The sequence below is a fragment of the Hippopotamus amphibius genome, chromosome 4 (assembly GCF_030028045.1).
Source record: "Hippopotamus amphibius kiboko isolate mHipAmp2 chromosome 4, mHipAmp2.hap2, whole genome shotgun sequence".
Taxonomy (NCBI): domain Eukaryota; kingdom Metazoa; phylum Chordata; class Mammalia; order Artiodactyla; family Hippopotamidae; genus Hippopotamus; species Hippopotamus amphibius.
In genome coordinates, this window is record NC_080189.1 from 18,134,259 (window position 1) to 18,159,074 (window position 24,816).

General features: G+C 40.8%; 1 protein-coding gene across 2 annotated transcripts in view; it reads left to right on the plus strand.

Moving 5' to 3' along the window:
* The window catches only part of MTPN (myotrophin), a 75,247-nt gene extending 51,124 nt beyond the window's left edge, over window positions 1–24,123 (plus strand). Inside the window, exon 4 of one of the 2 annotated variants that reach the window (XM_057731631.1) lies at window positions 24,000–24,123. In XM_057731631.1, the coding sequence (XP_057587614.1) occupies window positions 24,000–24,017 (18 nt within the window). In that variant the 3' untranslated portion in view covers window positions 24,018–24,123. Of the gene's footprint in view, window positions 1–1,065; window positions 4,287–23,999 lie in introns of those variants that run through there. The other variant, XM_057731629.1, reaches the window with a different exon arrangement.
* The last annotated feature ends 693 nt before the right edge of the window (window positions 24,124–24,816 follow it).

Sequence of the window (24,816 nt, forward strand, 5' to 3'; positions counted from 1 at the left end):
TATTGAAAGGTTAATGGGAGAAGAGACTGGTGAATTTGACTAGAGTTGGTCTCTACCAGAACCATGTATGCCAAGTTTAGACAATTCTTTAGGCCTCGAGAACAGCAGAATGAGTGAGACTTGGCAATGGGAGGAGGACAGGACACAAGAGCTTATTTGGTAAATAAATACAGGTTGGGCTGGAGCTAGCACAGAACCCTCAGATGGTGGGGTGTTGCTGTCTCTTGTGAGTTAGAAAGGTTCAGACTTGGTTTGGGAGCAAATTCACCTGCCATGCACTAGGCACTTTTTTTAGATACTGGGAACACAGTAGTAGATAATATGAACAAGATTTCTCCTCCAATTGAGGTTTTATTCTAATAAGGGAAGACAGATAAAAACAATAGACACAAAGGTATATGTACACATTCTCAAAGCTAAAGTACCATGTTGCAAGTAAAATGTTCCAGAACAGCAGTCTCCATGTGAAGCATTGAGAGCAAACTAGAGAGAATTTCCCTAGAGTAGAGCAGGGACCCTCCTTTCCTAGCCTACATCCCAGTCATTCACTGCTAAGTTTTTGTAAGTATAATCACCAATATTGTACAAGTTCTTTAGGAATTTGTCTAAAATAAAAGGTTTGTAAGTTCTAGTTTTTAGAAATATGTGTGTAATACTTATGCACTCTCCAAAAAGTGTTGCAAAAAAGAAAAAAAAATTTTTGTCACAGTAATACTTTCTTCTTTAGCAAAAGTGATTTCCTTCCCCACCCGCCCAGTTTTATATTATATAGGGATCTTCTTTTTTAAAGCTTAATTAACTGGGTCAGTATATGATAATATAAATAAAAGTCAGTCATTGCCTATATTATTGGCAAGTTGTGTTTGTAGTTTACATGTCCAGTGCCTGAAAAATAATCCGGTATTTTTACAGCTTAATCTATAACCTTGCCAACTCTTTGGGGCTTTTTCCTTCAATACAGTGGGCTCTGGTAGTAAAGAAGTTTTGCCTGCACCAAGTAATCTAGCTTTTCATTCTCTTTTGGTTGTGGCCTCGTTTAGTGATAAAGACTCTCCTCTTTTCTAGGGTGCTGATAAGACTGTGAAAGGTCCAGATGGACTGACTGCCTTTGAAGCCACTGACAACCAGGCAATCAAAGCCCTTCTTCAGTGATGGATGGATGGGCTAACAGCTCTGGAAGAATGACTCTCCTGTGGCCTCACACTGCTGCCTGTCTGTCTGTCACTCTCTATCTGCCAGCTTCTTCAGCTAAAATACTTCTAGAGGGGTGAGGGGAGAGAGAAATTAATAACAAATCAGAGTACCAGAAAAAAACAATGTTTGGGAGGAGAGAGAAAAAAACAAGATCAGGCTTTTACCAGGATTCCTGATCAGGTCAGCCTCTTTTCCATTTCCAGTAAAAAAAACACAGCTTACACCCGTGGGAGAACAAAGACAAAACATACCATTAACGTTTGACCTTTTCAGCTCCCTAATTTATTAATTAGATTGCGTTGAGGGTCTGAGTATACCAAGGCCAACTATACATTTGGTAGCCCTATCTGTGTGAGCAGTAGTGGCTGCTGTGACGTCACTTAGGGTGCTGAGATACGCAATTAGCTCTAGCCTTCTGCCTTAAGATGTACTCTGGGGGGGATCTCCCAGCGTAGTTAAGAGCGCTGCCTGTGGTTGGTGACCAGATCTTCCCTCGGGGACGTCCAGCTTTCTGAGAAAGCTCAGTTAAGGCGAGGAGGGGCACACTCCTAAACTGCTGGACGGCTGAACTTTGGATTTACTCTCCCCCTTCCCGTGGATTTCATGTATCTTTAGATAAAACTGACTAGTTTTATTTATAAAATCTCAAATTTTGGAAGTGTAAAGGAGAAATCATTCCAGTATGCATATTTTTCTTCTCCTTCTAGATTCAGACATTTATAGAACGTTGAAACACTTTCAAACTCCTGCTGGTAGTAAAAGGGGATTTAAAAATAGAATCATAGCCATAAGCCTGTTAGTATCATATAAAGAGAGAACAGTTGTCTTAGTACCTATGGATTTTCTTCATTTGCTGTTTGAATGGATTGGCCTCAGTTCTGTTTGGAGAATCAAGGAACATTCTTTGGAATGCCTCTCTCAGACCCATCTTGGATGCTGATTACTTATTGCACCAAAGCTATCACTGGGGTGAGATTTACTGTTTGGACAAATTTAACCCCATCCCTTAAAAATATGCGTGTTACCAGGTTTCCCTGAGGTATTGATAGGCTTCTGCTGAATGTATGCCAACCCACCTGCATAATATATTTTTTTTCTTTTCTATATTATGCATTGTATAAAATGTGACACCTTCAAATTGTATTCTGTGTTCTTAAAATACAGTGCCCTAAAATGGTGTTCTTACAACCTGCAGAAAATATTTAGGCACGTTTTCTAATGTTTATTTCATGAGCAGTACAGCTGATTAAAACATATACCCTTAAATTTGCTGTCTTGCATATAAAATATTAAGATTCCTTTGACTTGCCATCCATATAAGCTTACTAAAAATATTAGGATTTTTTTCTTAGTCATGTCATTGCAATAATTGAATGTACCTCAAATTTTTAGAAGGGGGGTGGGGGGGAGGGTGGGTTAGGGACTTGTATTCAGATTGTGGATAAAGAATTAAGATGATTTTTTAAGGCAATGTAGCATTCTACAGCAGGGTGAAACTAGTACCAAGAACAGTCAGCCTGGCCAGTTACAGATCTTACTGGCCAGGTGCTGATTGGTTGGTTGGTGTGTGGGTTTGTGTGTGTGTATTTTTCCCCATGAACCCTTTTTTTATCCTGTGGCTTCACTTAAAACTAGCCTCACCCTGTAATTTTCCTGCGTCCAAGAAAACAATCACAGAATGCTGGTTTAAATACTTTGATACATTTGGCTAATTCTGCTGTCTTAATGCAGCCTATTAGAGTTGGATTAAAAGTCAGTAATCAGTACTTTATAACATCACTCAACTGAAACACAGAGCTATCCTCATTGAAGATGGAGGGCACTCTATCAGACTGTAACTGTCAGTGTAGTGACAAGGTGTTTTGATATCTTTGTTTCCACTTCTTGGCATACTGCTGTTTAAAAGGCTTGGATATTACTCTGCGTAGTTTTCACCTTTACTTTCAAAGTGTTTTTTGTAGTTGGCTACTGCAGAGAGTGCATTGTCCTATCATTCTTAAACCTGGTCTGCTTTCACAGTCACCTGGTCTAGAGACCATGTGATTCTTTGTACAGTTTATCCTGATGTTCCTTGTAATGCAGTAGAGGCTACTTTGCCTTCCCTCTTCTTTCTCAGCCATTTTGTAAACCCCGTAATTATAAAGCGGTTGCTTGAGAAAATAACAGATAAATATAGAATAATAGGTTGACCAAGATGGTTTACATTTTTTTTTAACTAGGTTATTTATAATGTATTTCTGAACCACTTGGCAGAGAAATTCACAACACTTAATGTTCATATTTTGAGTAAAGGAAGCTAAAACCTTGTCTGCTTTTTGGTACTACATGCATTAGTAAAAGGTTAAGTAAGTTTTGTTCTCCACTGAAGTAATATTTAACATCTCAGAAAAAATCTTGCATGTTCTGTAGTTTTGTATTAAGTCAGTCATATCGTATGCACTATATTAAGTGAAAACAGGTGGTTTACCTGTTTACATTAGTATACTAACAGATTCCCCTTTGCACCTTCAGACTGGTATCTGTAGACTTACAGTTCAGCTATGGCACCAGAATTGACGTGGTAGTTTTCTCTGCACAGCTCACCTTCTAAACCCAGTGGGGGACGAAGGAGAGGTAGGTGGGTGCAGTGGGTGGAAGCTGCCAGCAAGTAGGCCCTTCATTCATTGATTTCTTTCCCCCAAATGATGGATTTCAAATCTCTGTGTACCTAGTTGATTTTTTTTTTTCTAAATCTTCAACTAAGCTGCTCTTTTCTTCCATGCAATATTGTATACTCGATTGTGTATAGAAGAAGCTGGTGAGAGTGCCCTCCTACATAAGCAATTGCAGTGTTTTGCATGCAAAATTTTAAAAAATTTGTCCTGATTCTATTTTGTAAATGGAGAAACAATCATATCTTTCTAAGCAGTAATGGAGGAAGACTAGTGCTTTGTGCATTTTGATATGTTTTAGTTCATTTTTTTCACAATGTAATACATTTGACACAGTTGGGTTTCTCATATTCTCCTAATTCATGTACATCAGAATGCTAAATAATACTGTTTAAGTTTTGTGTTGCAAGAACAAATGGAATAAACTTGAATTGTGCTACAGCCAACGCGTCGGCGTTTTTCTCCTCCCTCAGTGACTTAGTTACTATCACCTTCCTCCAGGCTTCTCTACAACTGGTACTGGTACTTTGACTCAAACTATATTACCCTAAATGTTCCCCCTTTATCCCACTTCTGGAAGAAAAATAAATGAAAAGAAAATAGGGCATAGGAAAGATTTAATTGAAATAAATTATACTACTCGTCTCTTCAAGAGGTTTTGCTCTTCTCTCAGTTTTCTAATACAAATTGTTTGTAATAAATGTTGGGTAGTTACTAGGAGCAAGCTGTAGCTAGGAGACACTAGAGTATCAGGATCTTAATAGGTGTGAAAGGAAACAGAGTCACAGTAAACCTCTTCCATCCTTTCATATGCTCATTTAAGCTATGGTGGAACTTTCATGTAGCACAGTGTATCAGACTGTTATTTTTTTTTTCCTCTTTCTGTTTAGACCAGTGATACTCAAAATGTGGTCGCTAGACTAGCAACCATGACCCGGGAACTTGGAAATGCCCAGCCCGGGCCTACTGAATCAGAGTCTGGCCAGGCCCAGCAATCCGTGTTGTAATAAGCCCTCCAGGTGATGCTAATGCACACAAGTTTGTACGAGACAATAAAGAGAAAAAGAAAGAGTCAAAAAGCCTCTTAAGTAGGATGTCATCAAGGGTGGCTCCCTAGGCAGAAAATAAATGGAAGCAGCTAATACAGGAGACAGCAAAACTCTGGACACCCAAGAAAATCTTAAGATGAGCTTCAGAGTTACATTCTGGGCAAAAGAAGTGGGGTTAAGATGTAACAACGGCTCCAAAGATGTTTAACATTGTTAAGAATGACCCTTCATTAATAGGGAATTTTCCCTGAAGGATGTCCCATCAATGGCTGTAGACAGTATTTCCATAGTCCCCAGCTGTGGGATTACAGTCCCTATAGCTGAATTGCTGAGGCTTGAGCCTTGCCCAAGTCCTTTCTTTGAATTCCAAAGTGGAGTGAGGGGAGCGCGCGAGGAGTCTGGGGAGAGGTCATGACTCTCCTTGTCTCACGCTTATAACATTGCAGGTCACTGGAATGGCTCTAGTCGCTTGGCTGTGGCCCTGCTGGCTTCTGCCTAGCTAGTCCTACAGCAGGATGGCCCCTTTGGGAGACTAGGTGCTGCTTTCTCAACTGTGCTGCCCTGGGCTGGCATTAGTGTTGGGGATGTGGATTCCCCACTGCAGTGGGTGCACAACTGGCTCAGAAACAGCCACCTCTGTGCCACCGAACCGTGCCCTGTTTTAGATCCACCATCTTCCCCAGACACTAACCAGATCATCACACATCAGCCATAGGATATTTTTCTTCCAGGTTTTTTTACTTCATTGAAATTAGTGATTGAAAATAGAATTTACCAGCAACTTTAATAGCACTTGAGACATAACAGACATTCACAGTATTTGTTCTGAACTACTAACGTCAAACCATTATATGGTCAAACGTGAGATAGGCTTTGTTTTAGTAAATCCTGGCTAAGGATTAGTGACTATTGGGACCATAGGGCTGCACCTAAGTGTCATTGGATTCAAATATTGGCCAAGCAGCCTCACAAGTACTACTGAAATTGCAAATCCAAATCAATGAAGTAGAGACAAATATCACAGTCACAACGATTCACTGAGGAAACGCTGACCACAGGGTCAAAGGCAGGTCACTGAGCTATTCGTGGTGTATACTAAAGCACAGCTGTAAATAGAGCAACACAAAGGATTGTCTAGCCACCCTAGCAACTTCTGTGCTTTCAGCAGCTGCAGCAGCAAGGGTAGTCTTATTCACACTGTTTGGATAGAATGATGGGTCACACGTCTGGCAACATTGATAGGCCACAGCATCTTATCACACAAAGGAAAGTAATGCATAGACAATTCCTAGCAACTGGATGCTGATACTGAAGATACTACTAGGTAACTTTTTTTTTAAAAGAAGCTGTGTTTTACTAAGGTTTTACTAACAAATCTGAGAATGTATCATATCTGTATGTCTTATCTGTACATCTTCTTCCTGATATCTAATAATGTCCCATGTGTTTATGCACACCCCCTGCGGCAGGCCACCAAGTAGCAATGTGCCACTGCTGGTGATTTGCTAGTCAAATTTCAGTAGGCTTGGAAGTACTCAGATCTAAGTTAACATATTAATTTTACTACCCAAAATTTTTAAATGGTTATTATATTACAGCTAGGAGTTGTGCTGAGAACTTTTTACATTATTCAATTTTCACAATCATATGTTTAAAAAAAAAAAAAAGAAACAGACTAAGGTTAATAAACTTGCTCACAGCCAGTAAACAGCTCATGAATGGTATATTTAGTTCTGTCTGATTTTAGAGCCCGCACTCCAAATTGAATGAAGAGTAAAAGCTGTTCTCACCCAGATATCCAAAACCAATGCTCATACCTACTCCCTTGCAGAAAGCTCAAGGAGGCTCTGCAGCCCTGGTGTGCCCTCCCATCCCACCTTTTTTTTTTTTTTTCTCATAACAATAGATCTCCAGAACTTATTTATGTTGCATAACTGAAACTCAGTAACCTTTAACCAACACCACCCTGTATTCCCCTCCCCCAGCCCTTGGCAATCCCCATTCTGTCTCTGCTTCTGTGAATTTGACTATTTTAGATTCCACAGGTAACTTCTGTCTCTCGCTTATTTCACTTAGCATAATGCCAGCAAGGTCCATCTATGTTGTTGCAAATAGCAGAATTTCCTTATTTTTCCAAGGCTAAACAATATTACACCTTATGTATATACCACATTTTCTTTATCCATTTGTATATCAACGGACATTTAAGTTGTTAACAAATCTTGGCTATCATGAATAATGCTGCAGGGAACGTGGGGTGCATTCAACTATCAACTATCTCTTTGAGACCTAGATTTCACTTCTGTTTAGGTAGATTTCACTACCCAAAAATGGGATCGCTGGATCATTTATTAATTATATTTTTAATATTTTAAGGAAACCTCCATATTGTTTTCCATAGTAGCTGCACCATCTACATTCCCACAAGCAACGTACAAGGGTTTCTTTTTCTCCACACCCTTGCCAACATTTGTCCTTTGTGAGTTTTTGTTCTGATAATAGCCATCCTAACCGGGTGTGAGATAATATCTCCTTGTGGTTTTGATTTGCATTTCCCTGATGTTTAGTGACATTGAACTCCTTTTCATACACTGAGCTCCTTTTCATACATCTGTTGGCAATTTGTATGTCTTCTTTGCAGAAATGTCTATTCAGATCCTTTGCCCATTTTTAAATCAAGTTATTTGGAGATTTTTTTTTTTTGTGCTATTGAGTTACTATAAGGGTTCCTTATATATTTGAATATTAACCCCTTACCAGGTCTGCAAATATTTTCTCCTATTGCATAGGTTGCCTTTTCATTTTGTTGATGGTTTCTTTTGCTGTGCAGAAGCTTTTTAGTTTGACATAGTCCCACTTGTTTTGTTTTTGTTGCCTGTGCTTTTGATGCCATATCAAAATCATTGTCCAGTTCAATGTCAGAAGCTTTTTCCCTATGTTTTCTAAGAGTCTTATTGTTTCGGGGTTTGTATTTAAGTCTTTAAGCCATTTTGGGTTGATTTTTGTATACAGTGTGAGATAAGAATCCAATTTTATTCTTTTATATGTGGATATCCAGTTTTCCTAGCACCAGTTATTGTAAAGACTATCTTTTCCCCATTCAGTCTTCTTGGCTCCCTTGTCAAATATTAATTGACCATATGTACATGCCAGGGTTTATTTCTGGTCTTTCTGTTCCACAGTCACTATGTCTGTTTTTATGCTAGTACAATACTGTTTTTTATTATGGTAGCTTTGTAATACATTTTGAAGTGTGGGAGCATTTCAGCTTTGTTGTTCTTGCTCAGAATTGCTTTGGCTATTCAGGGTCTTTTATGGTTCCAAATGATTTTTAAGATTGTTTTTCTAGTCCTATAAAAATGTCATTGGAATTTTGATTAGGATTACATTGAATCTATAGATGACTTTGGTAAATATGGACATTTTAACAGTATTAATTCTTCTAGTCCATAAATATGGGACATCTTTCCATACTTCCTTTATCAGTGTTTTGTAGTTTTTAGTGTACAGGTCTTTTACCACTTTGGTTAACTTTATTCCTAAGTATTTTATTCTTTTTTTACACTATTGTAAATGGAATTTTCTTAATTTCCTTTTTGTTTGTTTGTTTGTGGCAGCACCATGTGGCTTGTGGGATCCTAGTTCCCTGACCCGTGATTGAATTTGGGCCTTCGGCAGTAAAAGCACAGATTCCTAACCACTGGACCGTCATGGAATTCCCCTTAATTTCCTTTTTGGATGGTTGTTTGTATATAGAAATGCAACTCATTTTTGTAGGTTGATTACTGTGTCCTTTGACTTTACTGAACTTGCCTATCAGTTCTAACAAATTAAGTTAAAATTAAGTTCTTGAAACTAAACTGTTATACTGTGAACCTGGAAACCCTATCATATACCCAGGCTTATCAAAAATTACTATTTAAGGGAGTTAGAGTTTTACAACATTGATGTTTGTTTCACCATTTTAACTGAGCATCTATTATGGTCTGGGCATCATGCCAAGTATTTCATGTGAACTAACTCATTTGATCTTCATTAAAAACCCTATGAAGTAGGACTATTGTCATCTATTTTCAAATGAGAAAACTAAAGTTCAGAGAAGTTGGGTAACTTGCATATGGTCACATAGCCAGTTAGTGGTAGTCTGGGTTTAAACTCAGTCTAACTCTAAAGTTTGTGCTCTCTATATATTGCCTCTCCAATTCTCACTTAACCAACCCATGACATTTTATTCAGTAAAGAGTGTTTCCCAAGTTCTTAAAAAGATATTTAGAAAACATTTTATGAGTTTATGATTTTAAGCAATTAGATGAAAAATATCATGTAACATGCCTTGATCAATCACTTCTCATGATGAAATCAAATTCTGCAGAGATGAAATTTAATTTTCAGTTTGAGAAATAGCAATACTTGAATGTAACATACTTTTTTGGCAGTCTAGAATTATTATGATATAGATCAAGAATCAGCAAACCATGGCCCACAGCCCTAACCTGCCCCACCACCTGTGTTTTATAAAGTTTTATCAGAATACAGCTTATACCCATTCGCTTACATATGCTCAATGGCCACTTCCATACTTCAACAGCAGAAGTGAGTAGTTCCAACAGAGACTTTATGGCTCACAAAGCCTAAAATAATTACTCTGTGGCCCTTCACAGAAAAAGCTTGCCAACTCCTGATATAGATGTTTAGTTGGGATAGGTTGAGGAAAGCTCTGTAGGATTGGCCAGGACCTAATTAGAGAGTGATTAGCAAGTCATGGGAGAATGTAATGTTAATTGAAGCAAATTAAAAGCCAAGCCTGTAAATAATGCACTTCTCTTCATACCTGGGGGAGATTGTTATAGTAATGATTCCCAATGAATCATGCCTGGGTATCTAGGCCTTCGTGCAACCCTTTCCCACATTGACTCTTGGGCTTGGCCATGTGATCTACCAGGGCCAAATGGGACAAACATGAAGACAGTAGAAGCATAACAGGTGCTTCCTTGTTGGGGCTTGCCCTCTTAGATCTTGGCATGGAAAGAAGTCCAGAGTTATACCTCAGGAGATATACCTTCAGGAGAGACAACCTGAAGACCGGAGGCATCCCAGCCCACAGGCTCAGCTGCCTGCCAAACAGGTGAGTGAGGCCATCTTGGACTATCAAACCCCAGCTGAACCCCCAGATAACTGCAGCCACAAGTGACCCCAGATGAGATCAGAAGAACCACCAGCTGGACCCAGCTGAAACTGCAGAATCATGAATATACAGTGATTGTTTTAAGCCACTAGGTTCTGGGGTGTTTATATGCAGCAGGAGACAACAGATGCAACGCCCTAGATGAAGGAAATCTACTGATGAGGGATCAGGAGCATCACCTGGGGACAAGAAGCTATATCAAATTAAAAGGAAAGTGAATTTTTAAAATATACACACACCTATGAGGTAGAAGCAAATACCATTAAGGTCCCAGGATTTCCTTTTCTTTCAAACTCTTGAAGGAAAATAGGTCAAAAGCAAAAACCTTCGGCTTTCTGCCTAGGAAGGGCTAAGTGCTATAAATAGTAAACTCTTCATACCAAGAAATAATGCTTTACTAGCTATTTGGGCATCCCTTAGCCCAGTCAGGTTGACATAATTAACCATCACACCCATCAACAGGTAAATGGATAAACAAATTACAGTATATCCATTCAATGGAATATCACTCAGAAATTAAAAGGGACAAACTTGATACAACTACATGGATGAATCGCAAAACAATTATGTTGAATAAAAGAAGCTGGTAATAACAATAATAATAATAAGACTGTTTCTACAGAATCCTTTTATCCCTTTCTACCTGCCCAGAGAGAAAAAGTCTCTCTCACATCCTTGTAGGTTTTTCTTTTTGCTTCTTGAAGGAGTCAAGGGCTAAGAGGGATTTGCTGATATGAGCCAAACACTTGTGCCAAGCTAGTGGCTTTATGGCAAAATAATAGCTTACATAGTATGGGGAGGGGTGGGAAAAGGGAGCAGCATGGCATGGAATAAAAAAGAGCCACAAGGGCTGACTCTCACCTGCGATTCCCACGCTAACTGCCAGGTGAGCCAGGGCTGGCCTTCCTGCCAGACAGGAAGCCATGGGGGGCCCTCAACTATGGCCAGTAGAGTGTGGGTGTGAGGGCTGCATCCAGAATGGCAACAGCAGCCAAAGATCCCTCACCCTTAATTTTTTTTTTTTTTAATCACTTCCCAGCACTCTCTCTCTCTCTCAGCCGAGACCTGTGGAATCATTTCAAAGCAAACCTCTTCAGACCCAAACCGGCCACAGTGGCTCCAGAAGCTAAAAAATGATTTGGGTTACATGGGCAAGAAGGGAGATAGTGAGGATAGCCAGTTCTCTAAATTATGAGCTTATTTGTTCATTCAATAAATATTTATTGAGGGTCTATATATGTGTCAGGCACCGTTATGGGGACCATACACATAACAGTCAACTCTACAGACTTGACTCCTGCCCAGATAGGGCTTACATCCTAGGAGAAGAGAAAAGACGTCTACTCCTAAAACAACCAGTACAGATGCTGATGTGTGCTGGAAGGAAGTGGACAAGCTGGGCTAGGGTACACACTGTGGGGTGCTGGGGGACATCCTGGCTCGCCGATGTCTTACTCAGGTTTCTGCCGCTCAAGGTGTTTGTGCCTTCTAAGGAAATGTTTTGGCCTCAGGAAAGGAAAGCGCCACGTGGTTAGACTTTTTCCACATTTCATTTTATTGTGTCGGGTAACACGGATGCAAGCTAAGACATGGGAGGGAGGTGGCGGATGGCAGCTGCATTGAGACCAGACAAGGCATTGAGCAAGCCCTTCGGGGGATGGCCTGGCACCCACTGCTGACCCTGCCTGCAGGGCAGGCAGAGCAGCAATGCTCCAAGGCCATCTCTCTGCGCTGTGTGTGCTCACTAATCAAGGAGCAGCAGCAGCAGGGCCCCACCGAGCTCTCTGCTAGAATTGCCCTAATGGGACCACGCAGGAGACAGAAGCTCCACACTCTCTGCAGGGAGCTACTAATGCTTCCAGGTCCAGGGAGAGGTGTGTCAACCAGCGCCTGGCTTGCTTTACAAAAGAGGAACGAGGTCCCCTGGCTTTGTCACCCCAAGGAGGATGTGCTTTCTAATATCTGCTCCTCATACTAAGAACGACTCGCCAGAGTCGTCATCTTTTTCTTACTCCCTTTTCGTCTTGGATGCACCATTACATAAATCCTGTGTTCATCTCATTTCAGTACCTATGAGTTTAAATCTTGTTTCATGTCACTATTAGCAATTCTTTTCATGATGGTAAGAATCAATACAAACCCCAATTAAAACCTGGACATCTGCCACCCAGTTGCCACAGGCAACCAAACCATTCACTGAGGAGGTATGACCGGGGTCTGATGACGTGGAAGAAATAAGGGAATTCTTCCTGAGAATAATCAAACCAAACGTGCATATTTTGGTTCTGTGATCCAGTGGATTATCTTTTAAAGGTTTAAACTCACTCATTTAAGATTAAATGTGCGTGTTTTCAAAGGACGTCTTATAGAGAACAGACTTGTGCTTGCCGAGGGGGAGGGGGTTGGGGGAGGGATGGAGTGAGAGGTTGGGATTAGGAGACGTAAGCAATTATATGTGGAATGGATAAGTAACAAGGTCCTACTGTACAGCACAGGGAACTATATTCAGTATCCTATGATAAACCATAGTGGAAAAGAATAATGTAAAAAAGAGAATGTATATATATATATATGTATAACTGAATCACTTTGATGTACAGCAGAAATTAAAACATTGTAAATCAACTATACATCAATGAAATAAATTTAAAAAGGTCTTACTAATTAAATAAGTTTTTTAAAAATCTAATACCTCTGGCCCAAATGTTTTCATTTGATTAAATTTCCTTTTGAGATATTCACTATCTTATTATAAGAGTCAAACACACGACTTAATATGCCTCCTAAACTGTGGAGTGCTGAACAAAGGGAAAATATCTTTATTATAATTTTTCTCCTGCCAGTTATTTGAGTTGTACTGCCTTGTGCTTCCCAACATATTTTAGGAAAGAAATATGTTCAGAGCTTTGCTATGTCATGAATCAACTTGACAATCTTTTTTGCCAAAAATCACATCCATATTTTTGTCCCCACTCTTTCTCTTTGAGATTGTTGTCTACTTGTTAAGAAGGAAAAAAATAAGTGCTTTCATAAGCCTATGGGCTAACATGTCAAAGGGAAGTGGATTCTAGGTATAGGATGAGGGGTTGCCCAAGGATGAACTCACGTGGACCCCTGAGGAGAAGCACTTCCTTTGTTCACATTGGGTTCTGTCCTTCCCTGTACACATCGAGACTTAACATACAGATGAACTTGCATCCTAAATGAACGTGTCCTGGTGCTCACACCTGGCTGAGCTGAGATGTGATTCCCAGGAACTCAAACACATTCTCGCACCAATAACAACCGCGTTCTTTGTGTCCCGGAGTAGATCCATCCAACCAGAATTGAACCGAGAGGTCTTCTATGCCCAATCCTGCTTCCTCCCTTGGTGATGCTTAGTGGGCCTCATAAAGTTCCATTAACACCCACGCCTCCACGGACTAAGGTTAACAGCTGATGAGCAGTACTGGTGAGCCTGGATTTAACCTGGATTGACTAAGGGAGTCAACCATGCGGGTTATCAAGCAAGGAGAAAGCACTGAGAGCCCTGATAGGACGCCAACTTGGCAGCACAAGATGGTTATTCAAGACACACAATATGTTTTGAGAAAACAGTTGTGCGCGTTTTTAGGAGATCTGAAAACATCCCGTTTCCAGTACCAACAGGGAGGGTACCAGGAGTGTGGAGGCATGAACAAGAATACCCTAGAAACGAGAGTTTCAGGCAAACTTGATAGAGTCCTTCTGCATCCTCACTCCTAAAGCACTTTTACCTCATCTCATGCTCAAGGAGACATCTCCACAAAAAGCCCATCACACCATCAACCTAAGGTATACCTAGCATTCATCTGTTATGACAGGAGCCTCCACCCTATTGGAGAGACACAACTAGAAGAGTTCCTTACACAGATATGGAATAGCAAAACAACAAACAGAAACCCCAAAGCCAGCTCAGGGATATAGACAATAACTCAAGGGCCCCAGGGCCACCCCCCACCCCCCATCAGGAGAATAACTCCCAGATCCACATCTTTCTTGAAATCTCACCTGAGCTCTGGGCCCTGATTTCAACTACTTTCTATATCCGCAACTAAACCTACTATCCTCACTGCCCACCCACCCACAAAAAGAAAACTTTTCATTCCTGCTAAATATGTTTATGAAAAAGCAATTAATTGAATATATAGCACAATATTATACTTTTAATCATGGAGATTCAAAATCTCATCAAAATTGTACAATTACACACCCTTAGCTTCAGCTTCTTATAGTCACTTCTTCCATAAAAACCCTCCATGGCCAAGCTTAACTCTCCATTCACAATAGTGCCCCCACTGCCTCCCCTTGCAGGCCCAATACTGTCACAGCCTCCAGCAGAAAGGACCTCCCACACCAATCAGGTAACACACTACATTTAGACTAACTTTATCATCACCCCACTTCTACCAACTCATCCCTGTTATGGGTTGCACTGTGTTCCCCCAAAAAGGTAAACATTGAAGTCCTAAGCCCCAGTACCTCAGAATGTAAATTCCTTTGGCAATAGGGTTGCAGATGTAATTAAGATGAGGTCATACAGGAGTAGGATGGTCCCTTAACCCAGTATAACTGGTGTCCTTACAAGATGCTTAGCTATGCGGCAGAGACTGGAGTGAGGTGCTGCAAGCCAAGGATGGAAGGCTACCACCTGAAGCCAGCAAGAGACAAGGAAGGATTCTACCCAGAGCCTCAGAGGGAGCACGGCCCTGCTGGCAGCTTGATTCCTAGCCTCCAGAACTATGAGACAATAAGTTTCTGTTGTGTTAAGTGAACCAGTTTGTGCTACTTTGTGGTAGCAGCCCTAGGAAACTAATACAATCCCCTTCCCTTCTAAAACCTTCAGTGGCTTCCTATTCCTTCATTACGTCAAGTTCGATACTTCGGCCCATCTCCTGAGGCCCTTTCCCACATCATCCTCCCTTTACAAATGTATCTCCCACAATTTCAGACCTTTTCTAAACTTCAATACACACTGACCTCTCCCTTCTTCAAAGTCTTGCTGCCCGTGATTCCACTAAAATATCCTTTTACTCTACCAAGTATATTTAATTCTGCCTTCTCTATCAATCCATAAGCACCTTGAGAAATGGGCTATGAATTTTTTTTTTTTTTTTTACCTCCCCTGAGCATACAGATACTCTAAAAGTGCTCATAGATTAACTGATCTAGTAGCCTTTCCACATGCTTTGCCCTTGACCTGGGATACCCAGGTCGGCTGTGGGCTATGTGCCAGGGACCATTGTTTTAATCTTTGTGTACCCAGTGCCTCACACTCTGTCTGGCATTTCATAAACTTTCAATAAATATTTTACTAAATTCATTTTAAAAATCCAGCCTCCAGGTGTATCTGTTCTGGGTCCATCCTAAGTAAAGCGGTATCTGCCTCCTTTGAAAGAAATTACTAATGGAATACCTTAAAGTTCTTCAGACAAAAGTGGCTGAAGAAGGGAAAATGCCATTCTCTTTCTGCAGTAACCTCTATAAGAAATCATTAGAAGGGCCCCAGCCCAGAGCCTCAGGGAGTCTTATTAGTGCCCCGTGACCACGACCCCTCCGAGAGGGAGCCCTCCTCCCTGTTACCAGGCTTCGGGTTTAATAATACATGACAGGGCTTGTTCTTCTACCCCATTGTCACCTGCATTTCCAGAGCCCTTTGAGAGTAGAAATAAATGATGGGTGACTGATCTCCTTTCCCCAGGATTTTGCCAGTGCTGAGAATCCTGAAAGCTTTCCAAGACATGATTTGCCACCACAAATGCCAAGGGGGGGGAGTGCCTGTCCTCTCCTATTCATAGGGGTGCTTGATAATTCAAAGTGCCAACTCCTTCCAGCAGAGTCAGGCAGACTAACGTGCTGTCACAAATCTTCAGGTGATAGAGCTGTGCAGGGGGCTTTTCAAACAGCCTGAGCCTCTGCAGGGTGGGAGACCTTTGCTCAGCAGGGAAGTCATCCAGACCACCAAGATGCTATATCCAGAGAGCCTGCAGGGGCCACTGTGCAACTCTGAGGGTCAGAGCCAGGGAAGGAGCCCAGAGGAACATTACTGCTGCTCCAACTCTGCCAGCCTACCACTGCCCCTCCCCGCCACCTCTCCTAACCACATTCTCCAAAGCATGTGAATTAGCCTCCCTGATAGCTAGACAGCTACTTCCTGGGCTGTGACCCTCAGAATACAAATCCTCTGATCATCCCCTGGATGTTTACATGGTTAACAAGGGGAAGGAGAGGTTCGGTGTGGGGGAATCCAACTTTGGAAGGTAATTAGAAGCCAAAGAAGAAAGAGAGGAACTTCCAGTTTCCAGGTCCACGTGTAAGGAGCTTAGAAGTCACCACTCCATCCTGAGACATGGAATATTACCTGCTATATCAGTAAACAAAGGATGTCATAGTCATCAGGGATTGCTGCCCTCCAGCGTGAGCTGGTGAGCCCTGAGGAAACTCAGGGTGTGAAAACACAGGAAACTGGCCCCAGGTAGCTGAGGTGCACATCAAAGGAATGATTTCAGTGAGCCCAGACTCTTGCATCTTCCCATACAGAGAAAAGAGCTAAATTCCTTAACTTGAGATACCTGGTTTTTTTTAATGAACAGTAATCTTTGGATGTTTAGACTACCTGCCCTTTGTTGCAAAACTTCTCTATAACTTGGCTCCCCACCCGCCACGCCTCGCCTCCTTGGAGCACTTCTCTCCAGGTTACTTGAGATGCTGCCTCCCAGTCTTGAAGTCCTAAAAATTCCTGCCAAATAAAACATAACTCTCAACTTTTAGGTTGTGAATATATTTTAAGTCGACAATCCTGACTACAAGTAAAAAGCTGAACAGACTGAAAAATCAACACTACTTCTTGAATCGGTACGAGGGCGGAGGACACAGGGCAAACCACTGCCCTTCAGATTAGAGAGGCAGGTGACTAAAGGAGCCACAACTTACCAGAGCAGAGACTTCGGAGAAGCAGCAGCAGAAACCAGCGCCCAGGTAGGAAACGTGGAATTAGCGAACTGCTGGAGGCTCAGTGTGGACAACACGGACAGTTACAGACTTCAAGGTGACCAAGTCACGGCGGGCCCACAACATCCTGGAGATTTCCCTCCAGGAGCTCAACCAGGTTCCTGCAGTAGATACAGGAGAACACGCTCCCTGCAGAGGGAGGGGCAAAGGAATTATTTTTAAATTGACCGGAGCTGCTGTTCTTCTTAACAAGGCCTGCCTTCAGGTGAAACCAGTTAACCAGAGCCTGCCCCACTGGGGTATTATTATCAAAGCCTAACCGACCTGGGGAAGGAAAATAACCAGCTCCAGCCGGCTCTAGCTTCCAGTGGGAGCACAGAAACACCCAGCTCCAGCCCACTCTAGCCTTCATGTCCCACCTAAGAAGGGAGGGAAAAACCGAGAAACACTTGTGAAGTTCACGGGCCAGAGGTCCAGGCTCCCTAAAACACAGAGACCTACTTACAAGACTAGAGGATGCGTCCCCTCCCCCCACACCTCACCACCACATTACTGAAGACGTATTTCCAGTACTTCCTTTTACCTGGTATATCATGCCTAGCTATCAAGAAAAAAATTACAAGGCATACCAAAAGGCCTAAAACACAATTTGAAAAGACAGAGCAAGCAACAGAGCCAGATATGGCAGGACTGCTGGAATTATCAGGCCAGGAATTAAAAACAACTCTAATTATTACACTAAGGGCCCTAACTGATCAAGCAGATAGCATGCAAGAACAGACAGGCAATGTAAGCCGAGAGATGGAAATCCTAAGGAAGAACTAAAAAAGAAAGGCAAGAGATAAGAAACCACTGCAACAGAGGTGAAGAATGCCTTTAAGAGACTCATTAGTAGATTGGACACAGCTGAGAAAAGAATCTGTGCCCTAGCGCCTATATCAATAGAATCCTCAAACCAGAAAGCAAAAAAACAAAGACTGGAAAAAAAAAAAAAAAAAGAACCCAGAATATTCAAGGACTGTGGGACAACTACAAAAGGTATATATACACATAATGGGAATATCAGAAGAAAAAGAAAGAGAAAGGAACAGAAGCCATATTTGAAACAATAATGACTGAGAATTTCCCCCAAATTAATATTAGACATCAAACCACTAATTCAGGAAGCTCAGAGGACAAACGCTAAGCAGGATAAATGCAAAACAAACAAACTACACCTAGGCATTTCATTTTCAAATTACAGAAAATCAAAGTTAAAGAAGAAATTGTGAAAGAAACCAGAGGGGAAAAAAATACCTCACCTATAGAGGAAGAGAGATAAGTTTGAAGGGTTACCAGAGGGTTATCTAGATATTTTTGCCAGTTCTCAGCAGCTTTCTGACCACAAATACTCAAAATACTTTGCACACTCCCAAAAAAGAGAGTAAAGGAGACCTACTCTCTATTTCAGGAAGGTGAAACGGTGGGATGAAGAGTGGATTTGGCCTTCCAGAAGCATGTAAATAAGCTGCAACAGCCCAAGGTGAACATAGCTTCCTCTTCAGCATCCATCTCCTGCCCCTGGTGTCACAGCTGTCCTCGGCCATGGGCTACTCTTGGGCCTCCTTCACGAGGAACCCGCTTTCACCTAGTGTTACATCATCACATAATCCTGTAATCCAGGGATGTTTGCATTTTAACTGGGGACTGAAGAACCTCCCAGACTCAACAGTTCATCCCTAAGGTAGCTGGAATATGGCAGGATGCCTTATTTTCAATCACACAGGTTTCTAGAAGACTCAGAATTCTGGGCACTGTGGCAAATGTGAACAAAACAAACATTTTTAGAAGTGAAAAATGTTTCTGTCATTGAACCCCAGTAGCAGCAAACACACCCAGCACCCAGATCTTGGTTTCTAAATAGGATTCTCCAACAAAAGGAACCAGGGCTCCTTGAATAAGTAGTTGATTCCAGGCCTAGGCAAGAAAAATACAAGATGATCCTGGAGCATCTTGTGGTGCCAGAAAGTAAGAATGTGCCCCAAAATGATGAAAGAGCATAGAAACCATCATGAAAGTGTTCCCAAGGCCACAGCTGGAACATTCTGAACAATAAATAATGATACTTAATTATAATCCACAGACTAAACATACATGAGTTTACTCTCATACTTTAAAATAATTGAGCAAATAAGTAAATTGGCAATAAAGTATAGCTCTTACAAAAAAATTCCAATTAATAAATGTAGAAGGAAATATAAAATCACCATTAGTAATATTACTACAGGCAAAAAATCACCAATGGATTTTATATATATATTATATATATAAATATATGTAATACATATATTTTTAGATATGTATTATTTTAAAATAGTCACCAACTATTGGACAAAAGCTTAAGAAAAAACAAATATTTGCATAGTATAAAAGTATCCCCCCCAAGACATTTAGTAATTACAAAAGGAAACATAGAAACTTTACAGTGGAAACATCCCTCAGACATTCCTTAAATCAGGCACTGAGGAAAAAGCACTAGTCATAAAATCTATTGAGATCATGTCGCCCTGGTCAGATTAAGGCCCCATCCTTCTGACCTCACTTAACCTAATTACCTCCTAAAAGCCCTATCCCCACACACAGGCACAGTGGGTATGTCTTCACACATGAATTTGGAGGGGAAACAATTCTGTCCATAGCATTTTCCAAAAATATATAACCATACTGTATCCATAAAACAACATTAGACAAACCCCAATTGTTTATGAAACAACTGACTGGTACTCTTCACACACATCAAGGTCATGAAAGACAAAGAAAGACTGAGGTCATTGTCATAGGCTGAAGGATTCGAGGACCTTTTGGTGCAACATGGGATCTGGGATTGAATCCTGTAACAGGAAAAAGATAAAGGAGAAATCGGTTAAATCTGAATAAAGTCTATAGTTATATTATTTGTGTTGTATCAGTGTTAATTTCTTGGTTTTGATCATTGTCCTATGGCTGGATAAGATGTCAACATTAGGGCAGCTGGGTAAAGTGTATCTGAAATGCTCTGTGCTCTCTTTGCAACTTTTCTCTAAGTCTAATATGATTTCAAAATGAACAGTTTCTCTAAATGTCCCCCTCACATCCCAGTCCTTGCAACAGTGCTGGGAATAGAGAACTAGATCATCGACCATGTTTCCTTTGGGGGGTGAGGGTGGGGCAGTGGTGCAGAGGGGAGTAACTGCACAGTGTCTCCACCCAACAGGAGGAGGAAGGGAGCCAGGGGTTGGAAAGATTCAAAGCAAAAGACAGATTTAAAAAGCTAATTTCCTGGGGACTGATGTGGGGCACAGAATCTGCAATAAGGGAGATGAGCACTGGCCTGCTTCCAGGTGTCCAGCTCAGAGGCAGGCCAGAAGCCTTTATTTTAAGACTGTCAGCTGTTTGTGTCCACAAAAGAGAAAGAAAGGATTCTGCTTCCACGTGAACAGCCGTGGGGTGACTCTCCCCCCTTGGCTAGTTGATCCTGTGGCTCTGAGGGCTTCGAGCCCAATTATTGTGGGGATTAGCACCTGACGGCCTAGGAGGCCCAGATAATTCTGCTTATTTAGGACAATCCACCCTACCCTAAAGTGGAAGGCCAGCCCCCTCCCACATCCTCCCTCTCCCAGCCATCTTTCAACTCTGTGCTTCTAAGCATTTCTGTCGCTGGTGTTGTTGTTCATTTTACAAAGGCTTTTTTGAGTACCTACCTTGATTAAGGCATAAATAAGTCTCAGAAGATAGAAAATACCTCTTGGATAGGAATGGAGCACCTACATATAGTAGACTCTCAAAAAAGAGCTTGCTGAATTGACTTGAGTGCCCTCCATGGGTAATGTCCAGCAAGCTTTTCTATTGACATTGTGGTATTTCTGGCCATAATCTGATGCACAGTGGCCAGGCTATAAAATAAATTGCCTGGCTGAGGAGTAGCTGTAAGCATTTCTAAAGATACAATCCTTAATGGAATGACTCCTCTGAACAAGATGCACCATGAAGCCTAGATAAAAAGTAAAAATAGTAATAATAACAGCTTTTATTGAGTGTTTACCATGTGCCATGTATGTAAACCTCCCAAGAACCCTATGAAGCAAGAACACTTATAATCCCCTGTTGGCAGATAGCTAGTAACTTGCAGAGCTTGGATGCAACCCCGGTAACTGGAATGGAGTCCATGCTCTTAACCATTAGGCTCCCCTTCCTTAACATTCCTCAGTTCTGGTTCAACCTGACTGACCAACTATGGGCAAGTCTTTAAAATTCTCTGGACCCTTGATTACCTGCTTATAGGAAGAGGATAATAATCCCATCTTGCCTACATCAAAGGGTCTATTACCTAAGAAAACATTTATAAAAGGTGAACATGTGGTAGATCACAAAGAAGCTCCCTAAAATTTCAGGGACTCTATAGAGAAACCACATCTTTGACCATAACACGACTAAATCCAAAATCATCCCGGAAAACATAGAAAGATAGTTGAAACTTATTTTAAACTAATGTGCTCAGTAAATGAGCCCTGGGTTAAAGAAAGTTGTCTCACTAAAACAACAAATTGATTACATATTTATCTACAATATCTAATTCCTAAGCTGCAGCGAGGAAAAACTCAGAAGCAGCCTACTTTTGACTTCAGGACTCCCAAAAGATCTAGACATTATGGGAAACAGGGAGCTCTGAAAGCAAGGATGGAGAAAAGTCTGTAAATAGGAGGATTGACTGGAAATGGGGTTAGGAAGCACCTAACCCTCCGTGTGCCTTCCTCTCTGCACAGCCAGTGACCCCCCCCCCCCATCCTCCCCTGTCCAGCAGCCCAGGTGGATGTGCATTTTCTGCAGACAGTAAGGCAGGGGGTCTCTGGCCCAGGGAACACTAGGCATGGTTGAAATTTTAACAGTGAAAACAGCAGATTCAGTCAAAACTTCTACTGAATATTAACATTCTCTCCTCTCAGCCCCAGCTGTCTTCCCATATTCTCTCAGAATGCCGGCAGCCAGGTTTGTATGCTTCAGGCAATACCTTGAAAGAGGCTTCACTGGGGAATCTCAATCTAAGGATTCTGAAATGCAGGGTCCCCCAGGAACTGGCCCTGCCAGAACCCCTTACAGTGACCCTCACAGTCAATAAACCCTACTAATGGGCTCAGAGCTGCCAATCACCTTTTTTTTCTTATTGTGGTACATTATATATTACATAAAATATGCCATTTTAACCATTTTTAAGTTTACAGTTCAGTGGCCTTAAGTACATTCACAATGTTGTGCAATCACCACCATTATCTATTTCCACAATTTTCATCACCCCGAACAGAAATCCTGTACTCATCAAGCAATAATTTCCACTCACCCCTCCCCCTCAGCCCCTAGTAACCTCTATTATACTTCCTGTCTCTATGAATATGCTTATTCTCAATATTTCATACACGTGGACTCATACAATAATTGTCCGTTTGTTTCTGGTTTATTTCCCTTAGTAGAATGTTTTCAAGTTTCATCCATGTTGTAGCATGCATCAGTTTCATTCCTTTTATGAATGAATTACATTCCATTGTATGTACATACCCCATTTTGTTTTCCCATTAATCTGTTGATGGACACAAGTTGTTTCCACTTTTTGGCTATTATGAATAATGCTGCAATGAACACTGGTATACAAGCATCTGAGCCCCTCTTCTCAATTCTTTCGGGTATTCCAATTGCTTTTTAATTCCTCATAGTTATGAAGTGACAACCAAGGATCACCAGACACCTGAGGAAAGCATTTGCAATGAAAGACAAAACACAAACAGAAAAAAAAAAAAGAAAAAAGAAACTTGGAGAAAACGAAGACTATCTGGAGAGAAGAAAACAAAGTAAAAAAATAATGAATATCCTAAGAAAGATAAAAAGAAGACATTGCATCTATAAAATAAGAAAAGTATGCTCTAAAAATGAAACTCTCAGAGAGAACAGAAAAAGTAGTTCTTAGAAAATAAATGGATAAGAGCAGAAATAAAAAGCTCAATAAACAAACATGTTAAAAGTTGAGGAACTCGCCCAGAAAATAAAAAGACAGAGATGAAAATAGGGGGGAAAAGAGAATAAAAACAGAAAGCCTAAAGAGGAGAGGTAGCATCTGAGCAAATAGAAGCTCTATAGATGACAGAGGAAACAGAAAATAAAATAACAAAAATATTAATAAAATAACATAACATAACAGAAAATAAATTATTATTACAATCAAGAAAATTTCCCAGAACTCCTGCACACTGTTGGTGAGATTATAAACTGGTTCAACCACTATGAAGTACCATACGGAGGTTCCTCAAAAAATTAAAAATAAAATTGCCATATGATCCAGCAACCCCACTTCTGGATATATACCCAAAGGAAATGAAAACAGGTTACCTAAGAGACATGTATGCACTCCCATGTTATTGCAGCATTATTCCCAACAGCCAAGATATGGAAACAACCTAAGTGTCCATCAGTGGGGGAATGGATAATAATGACATTGCATTTGTACACACACACACACACACACACATACACACATATACAATGGAATATTATCCAGCCATAAGAAAGAAGAAAATCCTGCCATTTCAGCAACATCTATGGACCTAGAGGACATTATGCTAAGTGAGATAAGTCAGAGAAAGACAACTACTCTATGATATTTTTTATATGTGAAATCTAAAAAAAAAACTAAAATTGTAAAAGCAGAGAGTAAAATGGTGGTTACCAGGGGCTGGGGGGTGGGGTGGGGGAGCGGGAAATGGGAGAGCTGTTGTTTAGGGTATGCACTTGCAACTAGCAGATAAATAAATCCCAGAGACCTTATACATAAGATGGTCCCCAACTTACAATGATTTGACTTAGAATTTTTTGACTTAATGATGGTGCAAAACCAATATGCATTCAGCAGAAACCATACTTCAAATATGACTTTTGATCTTTTCACAGGACAGTGATACCCTATGATGCTTTCTCATGATTCCCAGCAGGGACAGTGAGCTGCAGCTCCCAGTCAGCCTCGCTAACACAAAGGTAAACAACCAATACAATTACAACCATTCTGTACCCAGACAACCATTCTGTTTTTCACTTTTAGTCCAGTATTCAATAAATTACATGAGATTTTCAACACCTTGTTATAAAATAGGCTTTGTGTTGGATGATTTTGCCCAACTGTCAGCTCACGTATGTGTTCTGAGCACGTTGAAGGTAGGGTGGGCTTAGCTATGCTATTTAGTAGGTTAGATATATTAATTTTCAACTTATTTTCAATTTACCATGGGTTTATCAGGATGTAACCCCACCGTAAGTTAAGGAATATCTGTGCACAGAGATAACAAAACTGTACTATAATCATTAAACTTGCTAAGAGACTAGGTCTTAATTGTCCCTAACAGTAGAAGAAATGATAATTATGTGATGCAACAGACGTGTTAGCTAACATTACAATGGCAATCACATTGCAATATAAATGTGTCAAATCCACATGTTGTACACCTTAAACTTACACAATGTTGTATGTCAAATATATCTCAATTTTTTAAAAAGTAAGGAAAAATATCCCAGAGCCAACACAGGTGAGCTGGGCTCACACCAAGGCATACCATCATGAACTTCAGAGCACTGAGAACTAACAGAAGATCCTACCAGCTTCCAGAGAGAGGAAAACAAACTCACATACAAAGGGTCTGAAGTCAGGGTGACTTCTGACTTCTCCCCAGCAACTCTGGAAGCCAGTGGACAATGGAATAATGTCTTCAAAATA